The sequence below is a fragment of the Macaca mulatta genome, chromosome 6 (assembly GCF_049350105.2).
Source record: "Macaca mulatta isolate MMU2019108-1 chromosome 6, T2T-MMU8v2.0, whole genome shotgun sequence".
Classification (NCBI taxonomy): Eukaryota; Metazoa; Chordata; class Mammalia; order Primates; family Cercopithecidae; genus Macaca; species Macaca mulatta.
This window is the reverse complement of record NC_133411.1, coordinates 148891995-148915887: the sequence shown is the minus strand read 5'-3', so window position 1 is coordinate 148915887 and position 23893 is coordinate 148891995. Positions and strand designations below refer to the sequence as shown.

Here is a 23893-nt window from a genome sequence, read left to right as displayed (position 1 = left end):
CCACTAGAATGTAAGCTCCATGTGAAAAGCACCTAGTAAGCACTTTTGAATGCCAGGCACTCTTCTGGTAATACAGTATTGAACAAAACCAATATGGGCTCTTTTCACATGGAGCTTATATTCTAGTGGGGAAAAACAGACCACAAACAAACACACAACAACCAAATAAATGAGCGAACTATTATCAGCAAGTAAGAATTGCTATAATGAAAATGACATGTTCTACAGACTGACCGGGGTCTACTCTTTAGGTGGCAATTGTTTAAGATCCCTCTGAGGAAGCGACTGATACCTGAATGACAAGAGGGAGCCAGCCTTGCAAAGATCTGAAAAGATCTTCAGGTGTAGAAAATAGCAAATGCAAAGGCCCTGGGGCTGGTACACAGTTGGTGTGTTTAAGGAACAGCAGGTGGGTGTGTGTGGCTGGAACTGGACTGAACTAACAAGAAAGTGACAGGACATAGGGTTGGAAAAGTAGGCAGAGGCCAGGTAATGTAAGACCTTCTAGGTTCGGGTAAAGAATTTTAATTTTATTCTAAATACAGTGGCAAATTTTGGAGAATTTTGAGCAGGGCAGTGATATCCAATTTGCATTTTAAAAAGCTCTTTTGTAGGAAATTCATAGTTAGGAGGTGATTATGGTAGTCCAGGGTGGAAATGATTGTGACTTGTCTAAGTGATGGTAGTAGCTGGTAGCAGTAGAGATAGGAATAAATGAAAGGATTTGTGATGTATTTTGGAGGTAGAGTTGACAAGATTGGGATTAAATGTGGGTGGTTAAGGAAATAGTGGATTCAATGTCTTGTAGGATTTTTGACTTAAGCATCTATCTATGTAGAGGGCAATGCAATTTACCAAAATAGGAAGGAGTGAGTTTGAAGATGGGATTGGAAATTCATGTTCTTTTTTGAGAATGTTAAATTTCAGTTGCCTGTTAGACTTTTAAGTAGAGATGGCAAGAGGATATGTAGTTCTGGGCTTCATGAAAAAGTATTTGTATAGAAATACAAATGTAGTGGCCGAGAGCGGTGGCTCATGCCTGTAATCTCAGCACTTTGGGAGGCCGAGGCAGGCTGATCACCTGAGGTCAGGAGTTTGAGACCAGCTTGACAAAATTGGAGAAACTCCGTCTCTACCAAAAATACAAAATTAATTGGGGGTGATGGCACATGCCTATAATCCCAACTATTTGGGAGACTGAGGCAGGAAAATTGCTTGAACCTGGGAGGCGGAGGTTGCAGTGAGCCAAGATCACACCATTACACTCCAGTCTGGGCAACAAGAGTGAAACTCCATCTCAAAAAAAAAAAAAAAAAAAATTAGAAGAAAATAAATACAAATGTGGGAGTCATCAGCTCTTAGATGTATTTAAAGCCATAAGAGCAGATGAAATTATACCTATGGAATGAGGGTAGATGGAGAAAAGAAGGAGGTCCCTGTACTGATGCTGGGGGAATACTAACAATTTGAGGCTGATCAGAGGAGGAATATCCAGAAACAACTTTAAGAGAGTAGCCAGAGATAGAGTAAAAACCAGAACTGTGAGATGTAACAGAAACCAAAAGAAGAAAGTGTTTGAAGAAAGGAGTGATGAATGTGTCAAACATTACTGAGAGATGGAGGAAGATGGGGAAAGCAGATGATTGTTGAACTTGGTGACAAGTTGCGATGTGTTGAGAAACAGTAGGTGGGAAAGTGGAGACAGAGACCATGGACACCTGATTCAGGATTTTTTGCTATAAATGGAAGGAGAAAAATGGGACAATGGGTGGAGGTGATATGAAATTAATGTTTTATTTTAATGAATGATATTAAGGCAGGTTTATTTGCTGATGGGAATGAGTCAACAGACAGATAAAAACTTAAAATGTAGCAGAAGGAAGAGAGAATTGAGTGGAGTCCTTGAAAAGGCAAGAAAAGATGGTATCTGGAAAACAACTGCCAGTGCTGGTTTTTGACAGGAACAGGGACAGTTATTTCAATGTAACAGAAGAAAGGTAGGCAGTGTGAGTACAGGCATGGAAAGATTAGCATATTTGGTAGTAAGAAGAAGGGAAAATGTCTGTCTGATTTTTTCCTCCTTCCATGACATAGTTGAGTTTATCAAAACAAAATAATATGCCTACCATTATGTACAAAGGAAGTACGCTAGATAGTCTCTAGATAGTCTTATCTAAGGTACTGTTTCAGCATCTATTTCTCTCTAACAAACTACAGTTGATCCTTGAGCAATATGGGGTTAGGGACACGGACATCCTCTCTGCCTGTGCAGTTGGAAATCCACATATAACTTTTGACTTCCCCAAAAATTAATAAGTTAATAGCCTATTGTTGACTGGGAAGACTCGCCGATAACATAAACAGTCAATTAACACATATGTATATTATACACTGTATTCTTACAATAAAGTAAGCTAGAGAAAAGGAATGTCATTAAGAAACTAAAAGGAAGAAAAAATATATTTACTATTCACCGAATGGAAGTGGTCTTCCATTGTCATGGTCTTCACATTGGGTAGGTTGAGGAGGAGGAGGAGGAGGTAGAGGAAGGGTGGGTCTTGCTATCTCAGGGTTGGCAGAGGTGGCAGAGGTGGCGGAGGTGGAGGAGGTGGAGGAGGTGGAGGAGGTGGAAGGGGAGGCAGGAGAGGCAAGCGCATTCAGTGAGACTTTCACTGGAAAAAATCTGTGTATATGTGGCCCCATGCAGTTCAAACCTGTGTTGTTCAAGGGTCAGCCAAACTTCCGAACTTAGTGGCTTAAAACAGCAATTTATTATTTCTCACTTTTTGGTAGATTGACTTCTGCTTCACAAGGGTTGGCCAGGGTCCTGAGAATGGTGAAATGTCCAGAATGGCCTCACTCTCATGGCTGGCAGTTTGTGTTGGCTGCCAGCTGGAAGCTCTGCCGGGGCTGCCAGCCAGAGGCCTTGGTTTTCCTCCATGTGAGCCTTTTCACACAGATGGTTGGGTTTCCTCACCCCATGGCAGTCTCAGGGGTGAAGGACTTCCTACATGTTGGTCAGCTGGATTGTTTGGGAGGGATTCAGTATTAGGTTAGTTTCAGCTTTGGGGACCATATTTTATAATTTACCTCTTCATACAATCTATAACTGAGAAACCATATCCATATTTTGACTTGCTAATTAAGACTGTCCGATAAGACTTCTTAACAACAACAGCTGTGATTTTTCTCAGACCTAGAAAATAAGTAAAGCTTCATTTCCCCTTTGGTGACTTGAATTTCTTTTCCCAGGTAGAAAACTGCCACCTGTCACCAGGACTCCTCTTATTTTTCTGTGCACATGGCAGATTTATCCTGGGTGCAAATTTTAAAAGTCCCATTTCCCTCGCTACACACGCACTAGTTACAGCATTTTTCTGAGGCACTGTCAAGTACCAGTGAAAAGGGAGCACTGACTCCGTGATCACACACAGGAAAATGAAGAGCCCTTGCTTCTGACCCCATGGATGTAAACACAGTCAATGTGAAACTATACTTAAAGCTTTGTGTTCCCAAGATAATGAGAAAAAGGAAATCTGAAAAAGTGGCATGTTCATGAGTGAGAAATGGTGGAGTCCAAAATATGGAAGAGAGCTAACTGACAAATCCCAAAATCATGCGGCTTCTGGGAAAAGCCACTTGGCCCATACAGATATCCCTATAGCTTTTCATTGCAAAAAAGTTGGAATGTAAACATGATAATTCATTATAAAGTGAATTCTGTTTTCCCCTGAAGTTACATCACAAAACATGCAAACAAAAAATACCTGAAATTGAACATAAAGTTCCATTAGAAAAATGTATTTTTGGTGAGGAAGTGATAGGGAGGGGAACTAGTCCATGCAATATTTTAGACTTGTATCACCCTTGCACCCTTATGTCTACTAGAAATTGAAATTACGGTTAAGCTGAAATACCTTATCTTTGCCATGTTTTCTGTATCTCACAGCATTTTCCCTACTTTTGCCAGCACGTCCCCTTTCCAGACCATGGAAATTTCTTTTATATCTGAGGTTCTTTCACGACTGAAGGGTTCTTTCATATCTGAGGGCTGTCCAATAAACTTTCTACAATGATAGAACTGTTCTGTATTTTCACTGTTCAATACAGTAGCCATTAGTTACATATGATGACTGAATGCTTGAAAAGTGGCTAGTGCAAATGAGAAACATTTAAAACTTTATAGTTAGCTTTAGTTACTTACAACTAAAATATAAATAGACACATGTGGTTAGTGACTACCACATTGGACAGCGAAGCCTGGTGTCTCACTTGTAGCTCATGGAATTCTGCTCCTCCTTTTCTCTAGATGATGAAAAACCTGAGCTGATGGACAATGCCCATAAGCGTATTGTGATATTGCAACTCAGGTTTTTCATTAATGTAATTACTACAAATAAATACTATATGATAGTGCTTAGTGTATATTATATGATAGTAAATACCATATAGTATTTATTTGGAGTAATTTGATTAATGTTGTATCCCTCACTGGATCACAGGCTTCTTAGGAGTAAGGGCTTTGTCTGTTTTTTCTCACTTTTATATTATGCCCAGCACCTAGTACAGTATCTGGAACATAGTAGGTGCTCAATAAAGATATGAGTAAATGAATGAATTAAAGAATATCCAAACACCTTTGATATAAATGAGAAATGAGGACTCCACTATCTACTGTGTGTGTGTGTGTGTGTGTGTGTGAGAGAGAGAGAGAGAGAGAGAGAGAGAGAATGGGAGAGAGATTGATTCTAGAGAATAATCTAAACATATGGAGAGGAGACAAAGACCAGGTTATTAAAGAGAAATAGAATTGATTGCATAATACTTCAGAATCAGAAAGTTAGCTTTATTGATAATAAGACTCTTCTTAAGCATTTACTATATGCCAGACAGTACCCTAAGTACTTTACATGAAGTATCTCATGTAATCCGCGTAAGCTAACACTGTAGAATACGTACTTTATTTATTATTAAAGTACTTTATTATCCCCATTTTACAGATGATATGGAGGATGACAGGAGTAATTTACTGGAGGTCACACAGCAAGTAAGTAGTAGAACATGCATTTAAACCCAGGTAGTCTGGATTCAGAGCCTACCTTCTTAACCACAATGCTGTATTGCCTTCTGTTTGATTATGTCCATATGGTGACAGAAGCTTAGTGACCTCAAATGTCTGCATCAGGTCTTTTGTCTAAATTTAAGCTTCAGTGAACCAGTATCTCCTGGAGGTTTAGGCCTCTTTCCAGCAGTGCACATGGAGGGGAGGTGGGAATAGTAGCATAAGGATAATAGGATATGAAAATCTGTACAGGATTCTTTTTTCTCAAAGACTCAAACCAATATTTTTATATCTAGGATTTTTTGCCTTCTAATAATAAGGGGAAAATAAAAGTCTTCTCTTGAATAAAATGAAATGCAAAATAATATCTCCCCCTTCTCCAAATCTCTGGTCTGGTAAAGAGATGAATGAAAGCTAAGAGTTACTGTTATCTTTGTGTGAATGAGAGTTTTACTTCGCTTTCCCTCTCCCTTCCCTCCTCTCTATCATAAATTTAGTGCTCCATAAATAGTCCAAGGTTGGCATTCCTATTTAGGTGCTTCTTTGTTTCATGTAAGAATAGCTTATCTTCCCACACTAGTTATACTGTTTGCCCCCCAACTCCCACCCATCAGATTCACTCTTTGCCCTCCCTTGTCCTGCCTGGAACCCTGTACATTGACTTCTGTGGGTTCCCTCATCCTTTGGCTTCTGACTGTGGTTCATTCAGCAGAAACTTGGCATGGGGGTAGGAGGAAAAGCAGGAAGGAGAGACTGGATTGTTTCTTCCCCCTTCTTTCTCCCTACTTTACTGCCACATTCTTGCAGGAGCTGCCTGATGGCCCCTTCGATGTGACTCCAGTACTTACTGGGATCTTCTTCTTTACCTCACCCCTGTATGTCGAGGGAAGGGAATGTTTTACCGCTCATGCAGGCCCCTGGGTATCTCTACTGAGTCTTGTTTCCCTTAGCTTGGCCCACATCTTTGTAGATAGTCCCTTTAATAAGTTATTTTCAGCAAACTGTTTTGAATAGAATAGTATTTCCTGCTTGGGACCCAGCCTGATATATTTTGCCTCTAGTGGTTTTTCAATTTTCTTAACGGCTGGAAGAGGCCTCAGGTAGATTGTTCCATAAACTGGATTATGAGATTGTGTTGCTTTGTTTCCAACATTGCTCAGGGGAGAGATACTCTGAATGTAGCAAGCATGTGTACCCTGTTACATGTATCAGAAATAGCTCATCAGGCTTTTTTTTTTTTTTTTTAAACCCTTGAATGAAATGAACTCAAGATTATTTATTCCCTTTGCCCAGAGACTGATCATCAAGCAACCTTGTGATTACTAAATTGGTTTCCTAGGTATCCTGATGCAGAGAAAGGGGTATCTTGGAGGGTGGACACCAACAGTTCAGATCCTGGAAAAGTTTAATCCTCTCTTATATTGATCAAATGGATTGTTTTTAAAGAAAAGAAAAGAATACAGTGTCCCTTCTTCCCCTTCCACATGCATACCACCTTTTTCCTTTCCAGCTTGCATTCGTCTTTTCTCTCTCTCTCTCTCTCTCTCTCTCTCTGATTTTTTTCTTTTTGGTTTTTGCTTGCTTTTGCTTATGGCTTCAGCCCTGTGTTAAAATGAAGATTCCATTCCTCAGCTCTATAAACTAATCTGTATCCATTCTTCTATACTGTGTCCATAGTCTGTCTGCCTTCCTGTTTTGATAAAAGAATAATTTTTCTTGTCAAAGACCAGCTCCTCTCTTTGTGCTCTTACACTCATCTCTCTTGTTCTCTCAAGGATTTCCATTCCTCACTTACTATCCACTTTCTCCCACAACAGTTTCTTCCTTCTTCTTGGAACATTCCCATTGCCATTTGAGCATGCTCTGACATCTCCTATTTTAATAAAAACCCTTCCTTGACTCCATATCCCCCTCCAACTAGTGCTCATTTCTCTGTTCCTCTGCACAGCAAAACTTTTTGAAACAGTTGTTTATACTGGCTGGCACCACTTCCTTACCTTTCACTGACTCCATTCTGGCTTCCTTCCAGGAAGCCATCACTCCACTGAAGCAGCTTTAGTCAAGGTCATTAGTGACCTCCATGTTGCTGAATTCTATTGCCACTTCTAATCTTACTCAGCCTCTTATAAACATTGGACACAGCTGACCAGTCCCTTTTTAAAATACTTCTCTTGGCTTCTGTGGCACCATTCTTACAGTTTTCTTTCCTGACTCCTCCTCCTCTATTCAACCTCTAAACGTTGGTTTGCTGAGCACTTGACATGTGACTAGTGAGAAATGAGATATGCCGTAAAACATAACATTCACTCTGGATTTCAAAGACTTAGTATTTAAAAAATGAATGTAAAATATCTCATGAATAATTTTTTACATGGGTACATGTTGAAATAATAACATTTTAGATATATTGTTATTAAAATTATTCTATTTCTTTTTACTTTTTAATATGGCTACTAGAAAATGTAAAATTACACATGTAGCTCATATGTGTGGCTCACACATTTCTACTGGACAGTGCTGTTCTAGAACCTCTTCCCTATTACCCTTCTCATTTCATCTTATCTAGTTCTATAGCTTTAAATACCAACTATATGTTGACTCCCAAATGTAGACCTTTAATTCTAACCTCATATTTTAAGCCAAGACTTACCTACCCACTTGTGCTTGAATTTCCATTTGCATGTCTAACAGGCATCTTGGTATTAATACGTCAAAAATGGAATTTTCTATTTCTTTCAACTACTGAATTTCTCATCTCAACCAATGGTGCTATCCTCTGTCCAAGCCAAAACTTTAGTCATCTGTGATTACTCTATTTTCCTTGCCTACTTCATCCACTCTAGCAAGTCTTGTTGGTTCCATCTTCAAATTATATCTTAAATTCCATCAATTTTTCTTTATCTCCATGGCTACTACACAAGTTGAAACCACTGTCATCTCTCCTAGACTACTGCAAAACAAACAAACAAACAAACAAAAAAAGCAAAAAAAGACCAGGACAGGACACTGCCAGCTTCCTAACTGGTCTTGTTGATTCCACTCTTCTACCATGACAGTCTCTGCCCCATACCTCAGAGTGATCTCTTTTAATTTTAAATCGCATGGTGTCTACTTCAACTCTCCAGTGACTTCCCATTGTACTTAGAAAATAATCCATACTTACTTTGGATACAAACAAACAAACAAACTTACTTTAGTTTGCAAGGCCCAGCAAGAGTCTCGTCACTACTTGTCTCCCTGACCTCATCCCATACCACTCTTCTTCCTTGTTATAACAATCTCTAACCCCACTGGCCTTCCTTCCCTACTTTGATCATGTCAAGCTCATTATTTCCTCAGGCCTTTTGTGTGGGATTCTTCCCTCTGCTTCAAATGCTCTGCTCCCAGTGTTTTGTGTGGCTGACTCCTCTTCATTCTTCACGTCTCAGCTCAAATTCCGTCTTCTTAGAGAAACCATGCCTATAAGCACTGTCCTGTCCTGGTCATTTTTTTTTTTCTTGGAATCTCTCTTTGTCGCCCAGGCTGGAGTGCAGAGGCGCTATCTTGGCTCACTGCAACCTCCGCCTCCTGGATTCAAGCAATTCTGCTGCCTCAGCCTCCCAAGTAGCTGGGACGGCAGACGCCGACCACCATACCCAGATTTTTTTTTTTGGTAGAGATGGGGTGTCACCATGTTGGCCAGGCTTTTCTCAAACTCTTGACCTTAGGTGATCTGCCCACATCAGCCTCCCAGAGTGCTGGGATTACAGGCGTCACTGTACCTATCCTGTCCTGGTCATTTTCAATCCAATCATACTCACACACCTCTCTCTTTATTTCCCCCTCTTTTCTTTCTCTCACTGAATTTATTTTTGTTTATTTCTTCCTTTTAGTGTCTGTCTCCCTTTACGAGTGTAAACTGTTCAAGGGCAGAGGCCTTATGTGTCTTATTTGCCTCTACGTTCTTAGCATCTGATAGAAAGCTTGAAACAGAGTAGGCGCTAAAGACACTTTTGAATGATAAGTTCTAAAATAAGTATTAATCAAATGGATGTTCTAAAAGAAATAATGAAATAAAAATACTATTGGAATGAATAAGTTCATTTTGAAATGAATAATATAGGATGCCTTAGAAATGAAGGCATAACATAAGAAGTTATGCATTACACTTTAACAGATGTTAATCCTTTATTGTGACTGAGTTTGTCATATCAGCAAATATTGAGGGCCTAGCATTTGCAAAACACACTGTCTCTGCCCTTAGAATTGTGAGAGCCGAGAGAGCAGTGGGACACTGAGCCTCTGAAATACAAAGGGGAAGGATGAAATTAAAGGAGAAGTGGGGTGTGTGTGTGTGTGTGTGTGTGTGTGTGTGTGTGTGTGTATAAGAATCAAGAAAGGGTGCCCGCTCAACAGATAACAGCTCACCTGACTCCAATTTTGCCTAGATTTTAGCTCTAGCAGGAACCATGGCTATTATTTCTTTAGCATCTGGGGCAGTGCTATGCATAGCAGATTTTTCAATAAATGTTTCTGGAAGAATGAATAAATAAATTTAGGAATTGTAACAAAAACTCACGGAAAGTAAAGTCTTAAAATTACTGACTTCGGATGATATTGAAGTGCCTAGAAACCACATGAAAAAGAATGCACATGAACTAAAAACTATAAAGTAGAAACAGATGAATTGGACACTTGAAGGTACACTAGCATGAGGATTTGGGACTAAGAGAATAATTCCTTTTTCTTGTCCTGCTTCACGCCCCCAGAGTTGAATCAACCTCAGAGTTCCTGTTGACCTCAGGAGAGGATTCCAAAAACACAAATCAGGAAAACAGAGTGGGGGAAATCTTTGAAAGTTAAACAGCAAAAACATCCATCTTGAGGACATCTCATTTTTTCCCAATCCAAGTTAGATCTGCTATGACATGTAAAAGAAAATGAATGATGATGTTGATCATGAATGTATTATCTGGTTGTGATAATAATGGACAGATGTATCTGTGTCCAGACCGTACTTCTGCTATGGTCTATTTTAGGGAGCTTCTGGATTTTAATCTAAAAGTCATATCTGGAAAAGAGATAATAATTTGTGTTCACATAGCACTCTTCATCCAAAGGTCTCAAAGCACTTTACAAAGGAATAATTATTATTATCCCAGATGGAACAATTCAGACAGAGGGGCTGCTGCCCTTTTCAGCAAATTGGGGAGTGGAAGCCCCTTGACTCCAAACATAGCCATAGGCTATAAATTATTGAATCCTGGCCTCTCTTGATTGGGAACTGGAACTACCAATGAGAGGCTTTTTTTTTTTTTTAAATAAAGCAGAAAATCAGGCTCCAATCTTAAGAATTTCAGCATGTGTTCAAAACATATGAAAGTGAATGCTTCTAAAACTGATGAATTTTGGGCAAAGTATGGCTACTTAAAATAAGAAAAGTGGTTATTACAGTCAAACTAATAATGGTTAACATGTGCTGAACACTATTCTAAGTGGGTTATACATATTATTTTATTTAAGACTCATAACAATTTTAATGATGTAGGAATATATATCATTTTACTCACTTTACAGTTGAGGAAACTGAGACAGAGAACGTAAGTAGCTAGGCCAAAATGTCAGTCAAGCAAACTGGCAGAGCTGGAATTCAGACGCAGGCAGTTTGACTCCAGAGACTTCACACTTAGCAAGTTTCTCTGTGTCCAGCTACTGTGTGAAACATTTCACATGAATTAACTCACTTAATCCTTACACAACTCCTAAGAAGTAGATATTTTACTGGGGGCCCCTCCCAAAAAAGGAAATCAGAGAAATTAGAGACCTCTTAGATGATAATGAAAGTGACACCAAGAGACCACCTCTTACCCAGGGAGTTCTGATGGTGCTATGCATGAGGACGTGCTTTGGCAATGGACAAGCTTGGATTAGAGTCCCAACTGTGTCTGTCATTTGGAAAGTTATTAAACCACTATAAATTTTCCAGTTGTGAAATGCAAAGTAGTTAAGGCTCAGAAATGAAAAGACTTAAAAAGGTGAAGTGGCCGGGCGTGGTGGCTCAGCCTGTAATCCCAGCACGTTGGGAGGCTGAGGCGGGAGGATCACGAGGTCAGGAGTTCAAAACCAGCCCAACCAAAATGGTGAAACCCTGTCTCTACTAAAAATACAAAAATTATCTGGGTGTGATGGCGCGTGCCTGTAATTCCAGCTACTCGGGAGGCTGAGGCAGGAGAATCGCTTGTACCCGGGAGGCAGAGGTTGCAGTGAGCCAAGATCACGCCACTGCACTCCAGCCTGGGTGACAGAGCGAGACTCCATCTCAAAAAACACACAAACCAAAAAGGTGAAGTGACTTGTCCAAGCTCACGTTCCAGTAGAGGTGGAGTCAGGATTTTGAAAAGTAGACAAAAGAGCACTGGGCCAGGGGTCAGGGAATGAGGGCTATTCCTGCTGCCAACAAGGCTGTGTGACCTTGAGCAAATCAAATAATCTCCATGATCTCTGTGCCTTCCTCTGTAAAAGAAGGACATCAGGCTACATTGATACTAAAGTCTTCCCCAGTGCTAACATTCTGACTTTCAATATCTGTTTTCTGTTTAGTCCCTTGTTTGAAAATCCTTGGAGGAAAAGAAATTAACCACACAGAACCTGAAAGTGACTCTGGAAGCCAAATTTAGAAAACAGATTTCAAAAGGAGAAAAAATAAGTTTACAAAATTTCTTTATTTAGAAAGCGAGACTGCCCTGCAAAGTGTTCGGCTTGATTTGTGAGACTCAGTGACCAGATAAAGGCCATACAGATCTCCTTGATTAGCCAGTTCTCCTAGCTGCAGTAAGCCGTGAACCTGGTTCAGTGGCCCTTTCTGGCCTGCTATCCTGGCTAAAGCTGGAAGAAGCCCATCCTGTGTGGGAGGGATCCGAGAAAAGAAGCCAAGCTTTTCATGTGGGTGTTCTATCTTGAATTCAGAATGTCTATACCATTCTGTCTACTTCTGTTTTTGTTCTTAGTGATTATTATATAGTGACACAGCCCACTGCTACCATGAACCAGTTTTTTTCACAACCTTGTGCTAAGCCATGGTATAGTGAACAGGTCTGGCTTCCATTTCTTTATGTGGTCCTATTCAAAAGTGTGAGATTGAGTTTGTTATAAATCTTGGCAAAAAAAGATATCCATAGCTTTGTGATCTTGGGAAAGTCACTTAAATTCTCCGTGTGTCGATTTTCCTCATGTTTTTGTAAAATAATGCTTATCCCACGTGCTCTTCAGTGTTATGAATTTCGAATAGTGTATATGTGGAAGTAGTTTGAGGAAATTAAAGACCTCTTAGACGACAATGAAAGCGATACTGGCCAGGCAAGGTGGCCCACGCCTGTAATTCCAGCACTTTGGGAGGACAAGGAGGGTGGATCACTTGAGGTCGGGAGTTCGAGACCAGCCTGGCCAATATGGTAGAACCCCGTTTCTTCTAAAAATACAAAATTAGCTGGGAGTGGTGGCGGGACCCTGTAGTCCCAGCTACTTGGGAGGCTGAGGCAGAATTGCTTGAACCTGGGAAGCAGAGGTTGCAGTGAGCCAAGATTGCACCATTGCACTCCAGCATGGGCAACAAGACTAAAACTCTGTCTCAATAAATAAATAAATAAATAAATAAGAGAGAGAGAGAGGAAAATAATATATTTATTCTTCATGACATATGCTATTGAAAAATTGTATTGCTTTTTTTTTTTTTTTTTTTTTTTTTTTTTTTTTTTTGAGATAGGGCTCTGTTGCCCAGGCTGGAGTGCAGTGTTATGAGCCTTACTGCAACCTCTGCCTCCTGGGTTCTAGCATTTCCCTGCCTCAGCCTCCCAAGCAGCTGGGATTACAGGTGAGCGCCACCACGCCCAGCTTTTTTTTTTTTTTTTTTTGGTAGTAAAGATGGGGTTTCACCATGTTGGCCAGGCTAGTCTTGAACTCCTGACCTCAAGTGATCTACCCCACTTAGCCTACCACAGTAGGCTAATACCACTTAGAAATTCGCAGCTTTTAGATTGGGAACCACCAGTGTAAGTAAAATATTAATAATTCTCAACTTTAAGTTTGGCCCTTACTGTGCACCAGACATTGTTCTAAGCACTTTACATATTATCTCACATAATCCACATCCTCCTCATCCTTCTAGTCTCAGCTTAAATGTTATCTCCTCAGACAAGCCTTCTGTTATCCAAGTAGATCTATCCTCTCCCCTTTCCATTATTCTCTATCATTTCATCCTGTTTATTTCCTTCAGGATACTCAGCAATACAAGTAATTAGTTACCCATTTGTGTACTTGTTTACTGTTGTCTTCCCAGTCAGAGTATGAGCTTTGAGAGCACAGACATGTACTGTTGAACAGTTTGGTTTACCACAGTGTACCCAGTAACATATAGTGCCTCAGTGACTGGCACAGAGGAGCCATTTGATTGAATATTTATTGAAAGCACATAATAAGCAAAAAATGGCTTTATGAAGTAGACCCTATTATTTTCTCCTTCATACTGATAAGGAAACTAAGGCCTAGAGAGTAAAATAGACTCATCCCAAAGTTGGTAAGTCACAGAGTTGCTTTAAAACCCAGCTCTTCTGGTTTCCAGAGCACAAATTCTTCACTACGACCCTCGTCTCAGGAACAGAAGACTGAGTTCAGTCCTGGCTGTGTGAGATCTTGAGTAAGTCCCCTATCCCCTCTGGGACTTTTTCTTTCATTGAAAAATGAAAGAGCGGATGTCGCTATCTTCCTTATAGTGATGTTTTGTGATTTATGAGGTCTGTGATCTATGAAAATGAAATGGGGGACACTGAAGGAGCCAACAAGGTTGGCTTGATGCCTTTAAAAGTGCCAATTTTCAGTTATTTTCTTCCTTCTCTCCTTCTTTCACTGGAGATTTGCTAATCCTTATTTTATGCCAGGCATTATGTTGGAGGTAATAGGAATCCAAAGGCGAATAGGATATATACATAGTCCCTTACATTAACATGCGTGGCCTGATGGGAGATGCAGACCCATTAAATGGCTGCTTGAAATACAGTATGGGCCATATCCCAACAGTAATACTATGCCATGAGTAAGGCTCATGGCAATACAGAGGAGGAAGGGATTAATTCCATCATCTATGTGTATGTTGGTGGGAGTAGAGGTGGATATGTAGGAAGGGAGATGCAGTATAATGCTGAGCTGGGCCTTGGGAAAAGAATAGTTATCCATGTGGACAAGGTGGAGGTGAGGCTTTCTGGACACAAGAGACATTGTGTGCAGAAGCACACCAAGAAACAGCATGAAGTGCTGAGGATTGCTAGGGTGGGGGGTTGGCTCTTAGGATATGAAGTTGGCTAGACAAAGAGAGCCCATGACGAGCCTTGCTGAGGAGTTTGGACTTGACTTCTGAGAGCGGTAGCATGGCCAAATTGTGCTTACATTTTATTTTTAGAAGGATCACTCTGGCATTGGTAGGACTGGAGATAGGTGATGAGGTGAAAGGAGTGGAGACCAGTTAATAGGCTTTGAAGTTGTCCAAGTGAGAGATGATGAGGACTTGGACTTCAGGTGTTTGCAGCAGAGTTGGAGTGGAAGTAGATAAATTGGAGATTATTTTAAAAGGGAGACCCAAAGGCCTTGGTGATTAATTGGATGAGGAAGAATAAAAGATGAGATGAAGGGACTCGTTGTAATGGATTGATATAGTCTAAAAGAATAAAACAGTGGCATTAATAATTATAGGTGATTTGGAGTGAAGTGGAAGAAATAATGATGTTGGTTTTGGATGTATTGAGTTTAAGATGTCTCTTAGCTGGGAGGAAAGGTGTAGCTCTCTCCACTTCCTTTCCAGAATAGCAGTCCTAGCCTAAGTCAGTCATCCTTGGACCAGTTTCCTGTGAAGCCAAGTTCGGTATAAAATTCCCCAAGATCTCACTGGCATTCCTGAGCTCCACATCTTTCAAGGTTAAAAGCTGAGTGTTGAAAACGCCCTGGACCCTCACTGATAGGCAAATGGATTATGGAGCTGGGTGTGTGTGTGTGTGTGTGTGTGTGTGTGTGTGTGTGTTTTAAATCAGATGCTGGCTCCAGTGCAGCAAACTCTTCTGCCTCTTGCAAGCATCAGCCTTGGAAAAACAAAACAAAACAAAACAAACCTTTTTTATGGAGCAACCTCTGGCCCTGACAGGCTCTGGCTCTCTATTGGCTCCCAAGAAGCCCCCCCACCTCTCTTAGCAGATTTTTAAAAGATTAGGTTGTACAGTGCTCAGCCAGATCCTCACGTGGCTGCTGAAGAAAGGCCAGAGTGTTGGGGACTGGACCCTTTCTCAGCCACCACTTCGGTGTCCTCAATGCTGAGACAAGACACCTTGTAGCTCAACTCTTTCCATAATGACGGGGCTGGGATCCTCCCCCACCTCAAGTCGAATATCCAGCTCTCACCAGGCGGTGGCAGGACCGAGCACGTGGTATCATTTAGGGGCTGGGCTCCAGGGTCCTCCTAGGAAAGAGGACAGCCCAAGAGGCGAGAGGCTGGCCGGCCACCCTGGCCATGGCAACCTCTCTGGCTCCTACAGCTGCCGGCCAAAGGCAGGGGGCCCGCCCTGCGTCCCATTCCCACGTTCATAGGATGGTGTCAGGAGCCCGTTATCTCTTCTCCGCCTTCTCCTCACGCACCACCCCTACTGTCATACCGATAAATTCCGAGAGCAAAGGGTGGCACGATTCCTCCCTCGCCCCTGCGGGCTGAAGGCGGGCACTAAAGCAGTGCAGTCCCAAGCTTCCCCTGCAGAAGCCGCGCTCCCCACTCAGTCCGGGGGCAGAGGGGGCGCGAGAGAGCAAGTGGGCGGGCGTCCCATCCTCCGCATCCTCCTCCAGGTCCTGGCGCACAGGGTGGGAGCGCTGCGCTGCGCCGCGCTGCGCATCGCGGCCCGCTTGCCGCCTGCCCCCTGCCCTAGCTGGGCCACCTCCCCGGGCTGCCGGTGGAGGGCTAAGAGGCGCTAACGTTACGCTGTTTCCGGTTTTCCAGCGGGCTCTGTTTCCCCTCCCAAGGCGGCGGCGGCTGAGCGGCGGAGCCCCCCAAATGGCCTGGCCAGATGCGGCAGGTTTGCTGCTCAGCGCTGCCGCCGCCGCCACTGGAGAAGGGTCGGTGCAGCAGCTACAGCGACAGCAGCAGCAGCAGCAGCAGCGAGAGGAGCAGCAGCAGCAGCAGCGAGAGCGGCGGCAGCAGCAGGAGCAGCAGCAACAACAGCAGCATCTCTCGTCCCGCTGCGCCCCCAGAGCCGCGGCCGCAGCAACAGCCGCAGCCCCGCAGCTCCGCAGCCCGGAGAGCCGCCGCCCGTTCGCGAGCCGCAGCCGCCGGCGGCATGAGGCGCGACCCGGCCCCCGGCTTCTCCATGCTGCTCTTCGGTGTGTCGCTCGCCTGCTACTCGCCCAGCCTCAAGTCGGTGCAGGACCAGGCGTACAAGGCACCCGTGGTGGTGGAGGGCAAGGTACAGGGGCTGGCCCCAGCCGGCGGCTCCAGCTCCAACAGCACCCGAGAGCCGCCCGCCTCGGGTCGGGTAGCGCTGGTAAAGGTGCTGGACAAGTGGCCGCTCCGGAGCGGGGGGCTGCAGCGCGAGCAGGTGATCAGCGTGGGCTCCTGTGCGCCGCTCGAAAGGAACCAGCGCTACATCTTTTTCCTGGAGCCCACGGAACAGCCCTTAGTCTTTAAGACGGCCTTTGCCCCCCTCGACACCAACGGCAAAAATCTCAAGAAAGAGGTGGGCAAGATCCTGTGCACTGACTGCGGTGAGTCGCCCCCTCCCTTTGCTGGAGAAAGGGGGGAGGGGCGAGGTGGTGGAGAATGGGGGTGGGGCAGGGAGGTGCTGCAGGTGCCCGGGCCTGGCAAAGTCCGGGCGCTGGGGGGTGGGGCCGCCCCTGGGCAGGGCGCCTGGCACGGGTGGGTGAGGGGGTTGGGGTTGAAGAGAAGGAGGATCAGGCTCAAAGTGTGCCAGGGGCGGGGGGCGGAGGGAGGCGCTGGCCTGTGCCAGCGGGGATCTGCGGCTGATGTATGGCATGTGGGGCTGGAAAGCTGCCATCATAGCCCAGTAGCGGAAGGAAAAACGGAGAGGTCCTGGCGGTGCTGGCCTGAGGCTCAGTGTCAGGAGTGACCCTCGGAGGCCTTGCCCGCTCTGCTCCCGCGGGCCTGCCGTGCCCAGGCTGGCAGGGTCTGCAGGAGCAGCTGGGCAGACTCCCAGGCTGTGAAGGCCTCCGCTTACAAGTTCTCCTAGGGAATGATCGCCCCCGCCCCCTCCTTCCTCTCCTGGGCTGGTTGCTCTGCTCATCCACACCGCTGGCGCAGGCAGAGTTGGACTTTTTCTGCTACTGTTTTCCGTCCTCCATGTGGCTCCAGTTTTTTTCTCCATCGTGATTGTCTGTTTTTGCTAAGCAGGTAGCCCATCTTTTTCTTAAGACTAGCAAGCAGTCACCTCTTTTTTTTTTTGTAATAGCTGTTTCTGGGGGATATTACAAGGTCTGTTGATTGCGATGATGATGAAAGAGAGTAACTTACTTCTGTTGAATGCTTTAAGTTCAGCTCTAACGTCTTACTCGCCAGATGTATTTGACTGCATCTTTCATCTTCATGATGTTGGATGCTGCACAGGAATGCAGGTGATTAGAAACAAAACACTGAAATCTGTAGATCTCTGCAGCTGGGAATGGAAGTCTCCCATGTCAAAAGTCAAAGAAATGTCAGTCTAAGAGCTTTTTCTTCTTGTCCCTGAATCCAGTACTTACTTCTTAGTAAGATATTTCAGATCAAATTGACCCACACTGGAGCATTTGGTGTAAGCCCGTCTCGTGCTTATTCACGTTGGGGTTTCTTTTTGTCCCAACTAAAGCTGAATTTGTTGGCATGTGGTATGACTTGCTGGACTGTGTAATCGCTGAATTATGATAGATGTCCTGTACTCTCATAGAAATTGGTATGTTTACCAGTTTACCAACTGATTCTAGGTAGTGTAGACAGGCTTTGTTTGAGTAGCAAAATATGTGTAACAGCTTATAGTAAGTTTTGCTGCCCTCATCTTTCTAGATCAATACCTATGACTTTTGGAAGCTTTCCTCCCCCACTCCCTTCAGGAGGCAAATTTTAGGAGTTTACTTATGGGAGTATATCTAGGCACTAACTGTGTTAAACTGTGATCACTTTAATGAGAAGAATCTTGGCAATGTCTTAATAAGAAGTGGAAAACTTTGGAGGATAACAGCCGTTTATCACCCTGACATTATCCTTAGGAATATCGTCGACTGCTTTTTAATATTAGTTTTATGTTCTGAAATGTTTTATGATGACAAGCAGAGACCAGCTAAGAATTTCTAGTTTTTTATTCTATTGAGTATTTTATCTGAGATCCCTTGGGGAGCTGTGAAACAGTATTATACAGTGGAAAATAGATAGTAAAAATATTTATTGAACCTTGTTCAAGGACAGCTTCTGTTTGGTTGTTGGTGAGTTGCTCCTGCATTTGCACAGTGTATATCTCCACATAATCCCTAGTCTGGGCTGCTGAGGACTTGATGGTCTTTGTCAGACAACCCCATAGAGTAACTGGCTTCTCTGCTCCCTTGTCTCCCTCCTTCTACTTTCTCCTTCCCCCAACACAATATGCCTCATCAATTACACATTGTTTGTTCTAGTGAGCATTTAATAGCTTAACAGTTGAATGCAGAAATCATGAAAGATTTGAGGGTCAGAAACATGGTCTGTTTCGAGATTATGATCATCTCATATTATCAAAATAGCATGTGTAGTACAGTTCTTAAAAAGATACATTTAGAACTGCAATCACTGGTAAAGGAAGGGCCCTCACATATCACAAATTATCAAGGATCAGGAATGTGTATGGCAGTAAACATTTTAGAATGCAAAAAATTGCTTTGAATTGATATTCAAAGGAAAGTGTATAAATAGGTACTATTTTGGGGAGCCTTATATAAGGGGATTAGAAATTAAAGTACCTATTTGTGAGACTTGTGGAATTGGTGATAATATAACAGAAGAGCATAAACTGCATTTTCTTATTTTCTGCTGTGTGGTTAAAGAAAACATGTACTGGTAATGGTATATTAAATAAGGAAACAAAATCATCCTAACTAACCACAACACTGTCCTTGTGCTTAGCAGGAAATAACTAACAAATTCATTTTCTGTTTTCTATTCTAAAGAAAGCCCTCTGGGCCACAGGGTCATTGGGAACATTTTCTCCTTGGAGCAGATTTGCCCATTGCAAAATAGGGAAACTGGCACTTGGAAACTGTCGTCGTGGCCGTTATATTAAGCAACTGAGGTTGCATTGTTGCTTTGTTTAGCTAGTTTCGGGTCTGAGTGTGTGTACGTTCTGAGAGGTGTGGTTCCCTGGGAGGTCATCTACAAAGCTTGTGGGTTTTTTTTTTGGGGGGGGGCACCATATGGAGGGATAATATTGTGTTTAAAAATTGGCCTCAGGAGCATCAATGCGGGAGGTCACACTGAACCTCTTCTTATCAGTCCTTATAAATGGCTCGTTTCCAACCTGAAATGTTGACCTGAAGTCTGTAATATAAGGTGGGGAAAGGTAGACAGGGGTCTTGCTGGAATAGCAAGACCTGCCAGAGTGGTATTTTTACATATCTAATGGGTATCATTTATCCAGAAAGAGTACATCTGGTGATAGAGTTGAGTAAAATCTTTGCATTTCTTAGAAGATTGCATGTATGGAGGGAGGTGTTTTCTGTACCTTCTGTGGAAAGGCAAGGAAAAAGAGTTAGAAAGACCTTGCAGGGATCAGCAACTCTGTACAATGTTATAAAAGCATCCTGTTCTGCAAATAGTCCTGCATTTTAAAAGATGGTTGCATATATTTTGGTATAATTACACCCTATCTTGTTGTTTTCTTATATTCATGTTTTTAAGCAGTTTCCTTATTGAATAGATGCAGTAAATAGCATAAAAAATAAAGATCATTTCTTTCTTTGGGATTTCCTGATTAGCGGTTTTCCAGTGTATAGTGTACTTTGTTGTTAAACAAGGAAAGGTATATTCCTGGAGAATTTTACATTCTTTAGGATAGTTTTAAATTAATGTGGCACCCAGATTCACATATTAGAGAAAGGTGGTTCACAAAATTCAGTATAGCAAAAGCGACTACATATTTTTAAAATGCTGTTTATTTAAAGAATCTTTTCTTCCCTAGCCAGCTGGAAACCCAGCTGTGCTGCAGCTTGAAGATGGGAAAGTGAAACTAGATTAGAAACTGACCAGTCCTAGTGATGAGGACTAGAGGCATGGTTGCAGATTTAAGGATTGAATTACCACCCTAAAGTCATTATTTCTTGTAGTGGCTGCTTTCCTTGGCAGACTGCAATTCTTGGGGCAGGAACAATAGCTTATCTCTGAGGTCTTCTTTCTCTGAGCTCTCCTGCCCCCCAGTGTTTCGTACTTTGCCTGGTTTATAGAAGGACTCTCCATCAGTGTCATTTGAATGGGTAAAGTCAAGTGAAGTTAAAGAAAGCCTCCAGATTAATACTAAAACAATCTTAACTCTCTGACCTGTGACATCAAGTCCTGTGCTGAAAAGCTGAGTTTGATGATAGCCTTTACCTGTCGCTATGGGAACCTTTCTTCCAAAAGAATCATTATCAACTAGAGTACTTAACCACAATGTGCTTAATCATTGTGCTGATTAGTGTTAATGGGATTTGAGTGGTGGAGAATAAAGATCTTGCTGGAAAAGACCCTCTTATTTTTTTTCTTTTGGAAAGTAGATTACTACTTGCCCACCCCCAAATTTAAACAAAAATAAAACAACCATGGTTTGAATTAACAAACAGTTTGGGAGCTAGGGATGGTGGTGTATTAACAATCAGGTGACTAACTTCCTCTCGGCCCCTAATCAAAGCAAATGTGTTTCCCCTTTACCATCCTCTTTTATCTAGGGGATTTTAATTTTATTTTCTAATATCAATTAGTTTTTTCTTTACAAAATTATATTTATATTTTTGGAGCTGTAACACACTTATATGGCTCAAAATTCAGAAAATACATAAAAATATATGAAGAAAAGTTTCCTTCTTAACCCCCATTCTCAGCTACCCAGGTTTAAGGCTCTGTGGTAAAATATTCAAGAATAATTTATTCTTGAAGTGTGTGTTTCTCTAAAAACACAATGTTTTTCAAAGTAGTCCTTTTTTTTTTAGATGGAGTCTTGCTCTGTCACCCAGGCTAGAGTGCAGTGGTACATTCTTGGCTCACTGCAACCTCTGCCTCCCTGGTTCAAGCGATTCTCCTGCCTCAGCCTCCTGAGTAGCTGGGATTACAGGCACCTGCCACTGCGCCTGGTTAATTTTTGTATTTTTAGTAGAGACAGGATTTCACCATCTTGGCCTGGTTGGCCTCCAACTCCTGACATCGTGATCTACTCACCTTGGCCTCCCAAAGTGCTGGGATTACAGGCGTGAGCCACCGCTCCCGGCCCAAAGTAGTCTTATATTTTCTTTCGACAGAGGAAGAATGTTAATTTTGCCATTAAGTCAATTTTGTGGTAAATTCTTCCCAGGTAGTACATATTTTCTTAACCTGGCCCAAGATCTTATCTACCTAGTTCTAATGATCTCTGAGTCCTCTATCTCAAGTGTCTAGTTAAAGGATCCTTTCTTGTCAATACCTTACCTCACAGATATAATTCAAGACTCAGGAATGAAAATACCAACTTATTTTTCAGATACTTTGCCATTAAGTTTTCCATGACAATACATTTTATAAGTCTTAATTGGGATGCTCAAAGGAGAGATCCAAAGTTTTATCACTGGGATTCAGGGCTGCATCTCAACCCATACAGCAATTCTTACTGTTTCACCCACTTGGTGATCTCACAGTAGCGTCCATGTGGGAGATCACATGATTTCACAGATAAAAAGAGAAAACTCCACAGTGCATGATTGCTTTGATTTTCATTCAGAAGCCAGAGTCCCCAGTTGTCAATGAAGAGTTTGATTTGGACCATATTCATGCACAGCTGGTACAATTCCAGGGAATTTAGTTACCTGAATACTGTTCTGAAGTATATTTAAGGTAACTAATTTGAACATAGCATTAAAATTTCAGAGGAACAGGGAATTGCCATTTGGATACATAGGAAAAAAGTAAATATGCAAATATCAAAACAGCAGAAGTCTTAACCCTCTAAACGCTGTTTGCTTAGTGGCATTTGGCAACTTTGAAAATTTGGGAAAGGAATGGTGGTATCAGTATCATTGAAGTTTCCCCAATGCAGTTTTCAACAACTTGTTCTTAGATCTTTCTTTGCAAGGTCTGAAGTGTTGTTAGTATAATTTGCACTAAAAGTAAGAGAAATTTCCCCCCAAATTTTGTGTTTGGATGGATGGGTGTATATGGTGTGGGGATTTTTGTCTTACTTGTTTCTAGCAAGTTAACCCTCTCCTCCCACTTACTTTTTGGAATTTGTACATAGAAATAAGTCCAGTTTATGAATTTCAAGAGATGATACAGGGAATTCTTTAGGAAACTAGGGAAAGTAGATGAATTAATCGGTAGAAGTGCTAAATTATGACAAGTTCGAACAATGACTTTTATATTTAATTAAAGCAGACTTCTTTAAAAACAGTAATACATGCAGATGAATCTTGCTGAGCTAGAGCTCCATGTCAGATTGTAAGAACTGAAGCACACATAGAGGATGATTAAAAGGTATTAGGATGACATGAAAGGACATCCTGTACCCAGGCAAAGAGCTAGGGAGCTTTTGCCAGTCTGGGGTCAAAAGACAAATTCACACTTATGGAGTGTGATTAATTGCTGCTAATCAGCTATAATGTTTTTGATAATTATGAAATTACGTTAAGAAGCCTTCCTTCTCTGGCTAGTTGGGAGAATGTGGCATAGGAGCTCCATTCTACAGTAACATTCCCTTCCCAGTTTGTATATGCAGTAAGATCCAAATAGCCATCTCCAGGGACCTTCTCTGGGACAGAGGCCTGACACTTCCGGAGCCTGTCAGCTCTGCTCTATGCCTCTGTTCAGGACCAGATTGTGCTGCTAGCCTCCTGAGTGTGGGACAGGACTGGTGGTTAACATTTCATTTACCCTTGCAGATGTTTCTAGAGCAGCAGAGGCCCAGGTACTGTAGAAAGTTTCTGTGTTCTGCAAGCAATGCAGACCTCCAAGATGTGATGATCAGATTACTTTTTTTTTTCTCTCCCCAGAAACTGAATCCACAGTTCTGTTTATCATTCACAGTTTCTTGCCCTGTGCTGAGGACACTGGCTCCCTTACACCTTCTTTCCCTGATCTGTTATATAAAGACTGAGGATCTGTCTTTGTCCTTTATGCTGGGATGTTTTACTTGGTCTTGATCTTGATATTGATCCAACTAACAGAAGCCAGGCTGAATTAACATTCCTCAGAATTGAATGAGAGAAAGGTCACAAAATGGCTAAACACCTGGTCCAGCCCATGCAAAAGTCAGGACATCATGAATTCTATTGTGACAGTGATGCAATTTGATATCCCAAAAGTTTTATTACAAAAAGAACTTTCTTTTAATTCAGTCTTTTAAATGTTTGCTTCAACAAGTATGTAAATATATATTCTGTGTAAAGAACAAGTTACTTTAGAGGAACTGCATCAGATACAGTCGCCATCACCAATGAGCTTACAATCATATAACAGTAATTTAACTTAGAATATGATAAACACTATAAGATATGCCAACATAGTGCTTTTGGGAGGAGGAGAAGAGTCAAAAAGGGAAGAAAGATAATATCTGGTTAGAAGATTAAAGAACGTTTCTTGGAGAAGTAGTTTGAGAAGGG

General features: G+C 42.2%; 1 protein-coding gene across 11 annotated transcripts in view; it reads left to right on the top strand.

The window, feature by feature from the left end:
• NRG2 (neuregulin 2) overlaps positions 1 to 23893 on the top strand; it is a 271148-nt gene that overhangs the window by 58620 nt on the left and 188635 nt on the right. For 9 of the 11 annotated variants that reach the window (XM_077937069.1, XM_015141018.3, XM_077937070.1 and 6 more), the window contains exon 1: positions 14733 to 16828. In XM_077937069.1, the coding sequence (XP_077793195.1) occupies positions 16135 to 16828 (694 nt within the window). In that variant the 5' untranslated portion in view covers positions 14733 to 16134. Of the gene's footprint in view, positions 1 to 14732; positions 16829 to 23893 lie in introns of those variants that run through there. The other 2 variants (XM_077937068.1, XM_077937067.1) reach the window with 1 other exon arrangement.